Source organism: Tupaia chinensis, unplaced genomic scaffold, assembly GCF_000334495.1.
Source record: "Tupaia chinensis unplaced genomic scaffold, TupChi_1.0 Scaffold000232_3, whole genome shotgun sequence".
Taxonomy (NCBI): domain Eukaryota; kingdom Metazoa; phylum Chordata; class Mammalia; order Scandentia; family Tupaiidae; genus Tupaia; species Tupaia belangeri.
This window is the reverse complement of record NW_006159709.1, coordinates 7,030-9,027: the sequence shown is the minus strand read 5'-3', so window position 1 is coordinate 9,027 and position 1,998 is coordinate 7,030. Positions and strand designations below refer to the sequence as shown.

The 1,998-nt window shown below is 34.9% G+C and overlaps 1 protein-coding gene across 1 annotated transcript in view; it reads right to left on the bottom strand.

Moving 5' to 3' along the window:
- The window catches only part of ERCC8 (ERCC excision repair 8, CSA ubiquitin ligase complex subunit), a gene marked incomplete at its 5' end in the record, with an annotated part of 19,825 nt that overhangs the window by 11,843 nt on the left and 5,984 nt on the right, over window positions 1-1,998 (bottom strand). Inside the window, 1 exon segment of the mRNA XM_006148343.3 lies at window positions 745-942. Within this exon segment, the coding sequence (XP_006148405.3) occupies window positions 745-942 (198 nt within the window).

Below are 1,998 nucleotides of genomic sequence, written 5' to 3'. Positions count from 1 at the left end.
GTTCACTTTATGGGAAAAGAAAAATTTCTCAGTTTTATCCTAAACTACCCCAGTTATTCTTGTGGTATATTATTAAATAGCTAAAGGAAATAAAGAGCCTATTATATTTTTCATAAAGGGTATGGTCATGTTTCAAATGTTCTTTTCAATAAACATTCTTTTGTGTTCACTAAAATAAATAAATAAATAAATAAAGGAGCACGAGGTGATTCGCACGAATGATTTCCATTTAAAAAAAATCTGCTCCTCTGGTGACTTCATGAGAAAGTTTCGAATCTTAAACAAACAAAAGCCTGAGCATTAAAAAAAATTATTTAAATTGCATTAATTCAAAAGCATATGTTTATGAGCCAATGGAAAAAATTTTAGATGTATGCACAATATACATAAACCAAAGTATGCAAATTATATTTTAAAATTAAACACATATTTCACTTTAAACCCAAAATATTGTTTGCAATAAATTATTTTAATTCACTAGAGATTTTCAGCTGCTAAATAAACAGAACTCACAAAGGAAAGAATTTATCCCAATCAGGTTGCGCAGCATTTTATTGATTTAAACTTATATCCTATGATACCTAAAAGATAAAGGGTACAGTAGCCTTTATTAAATAACCCTAGCTCAAATTGAGATTAAAGGTATATTTCCTCAGAATGAAATCACAATTTCTCTTTTATATACAACTTGTCCGGAAAGCTAGCTGTCTGAACATTTTTATTTCCCTTAGGTACCATTCTTACCTGGAAATTAGACTGAAATACGCAGCAGTCAACACTTTTATAATGTCCCTTAAGCATAGTTATCTGTTCTCCTGAGTAAACTGTATAAACAGCAATGGTGCTACCATATGGTACAAAAACAAATTCTGAACTGCAGCCACAGGAGACAGTGAATTTCAATCCTTTTCTACTGTCATTACAAACTTTTCCATAGTTTACCTGTAGGATTAAAATCATACAGTTACTACTTTCTTAAATATGGGTAAAAAATGACAATCATTATTAGCAGAAATGTTTACTTTAAATATTTTAATAGACTATACAAAGGGCTCTTTCAAATTTAAAGAAAATATTCAATGTCCTCATAGAAATAAGAGCAAATAACATGACTGTACATTTCACATAGGAGTAAATAAAAATAGTAAAAAAGCCACAAAGGTAAATGTTTACATTTCAACCTTGACAGAAATCAAAATGCAAATTAAAATGCAAAGTAAGGAAATCTTGAAGAATCATTATAGATTAGCAAAAATGTTAATAGAAGACATTTAATACTGGCGTAGTGAGGTCAGCACATTAGTGGCACTATAATTTAGTTATACCTTCTAAAAGGGACTGCAACATGGCCATCCCCCCAGGGATGATTTCTTGCTTTCTGTCGCTCTCTGTCTCACGGAAGCACAAATCTCTCTCAACCCCTTTTCCTCCATTCTCCTCTTAGGATTTTGGCACACACGCACACATGCTGAGCCTGAGCTTTAAGCTGCCAGGTCCAGAGCTCAAACTGTGGTTGACTACATGGGAGTCCAACGACCTAACCATTGCACCATCTGCTGGTCCCTAATTTTTTTTGAGAGAGATTTTTGTTATAGGGTGCATGTGTTCACCTGAGAGATAGAAAGTGAGAAATCACCCCCGGGGGGGTTGGCCATGCAGCAATCCATTCTTCTCCTGGGCACACATGCATACGTGCCTAGAGTGAGTTTTAAGCCACTGGGTCTAGGTCTGGAACCCTGGTCGACTATGTGGGAGTCCAGCAATGTAACCATTTTGCCATCTGCTGGTTCCACTATTTAAAATTTTTAAGTGTGGTAAAATACACGTAAAACTTTCCATCTTCACCCTTTTTAAGTACATACTTACTGCAACTGAACTATGTACTTAAAAAGGGTGAAGATGGAAAGTTTTACTTGTACTACTAAAGTGTAGTCTGGAAGCCCAGCAGTGTGAGCATATCCTGAGCAATTACATATGCAGACTCCCAGGCCCTGCCTC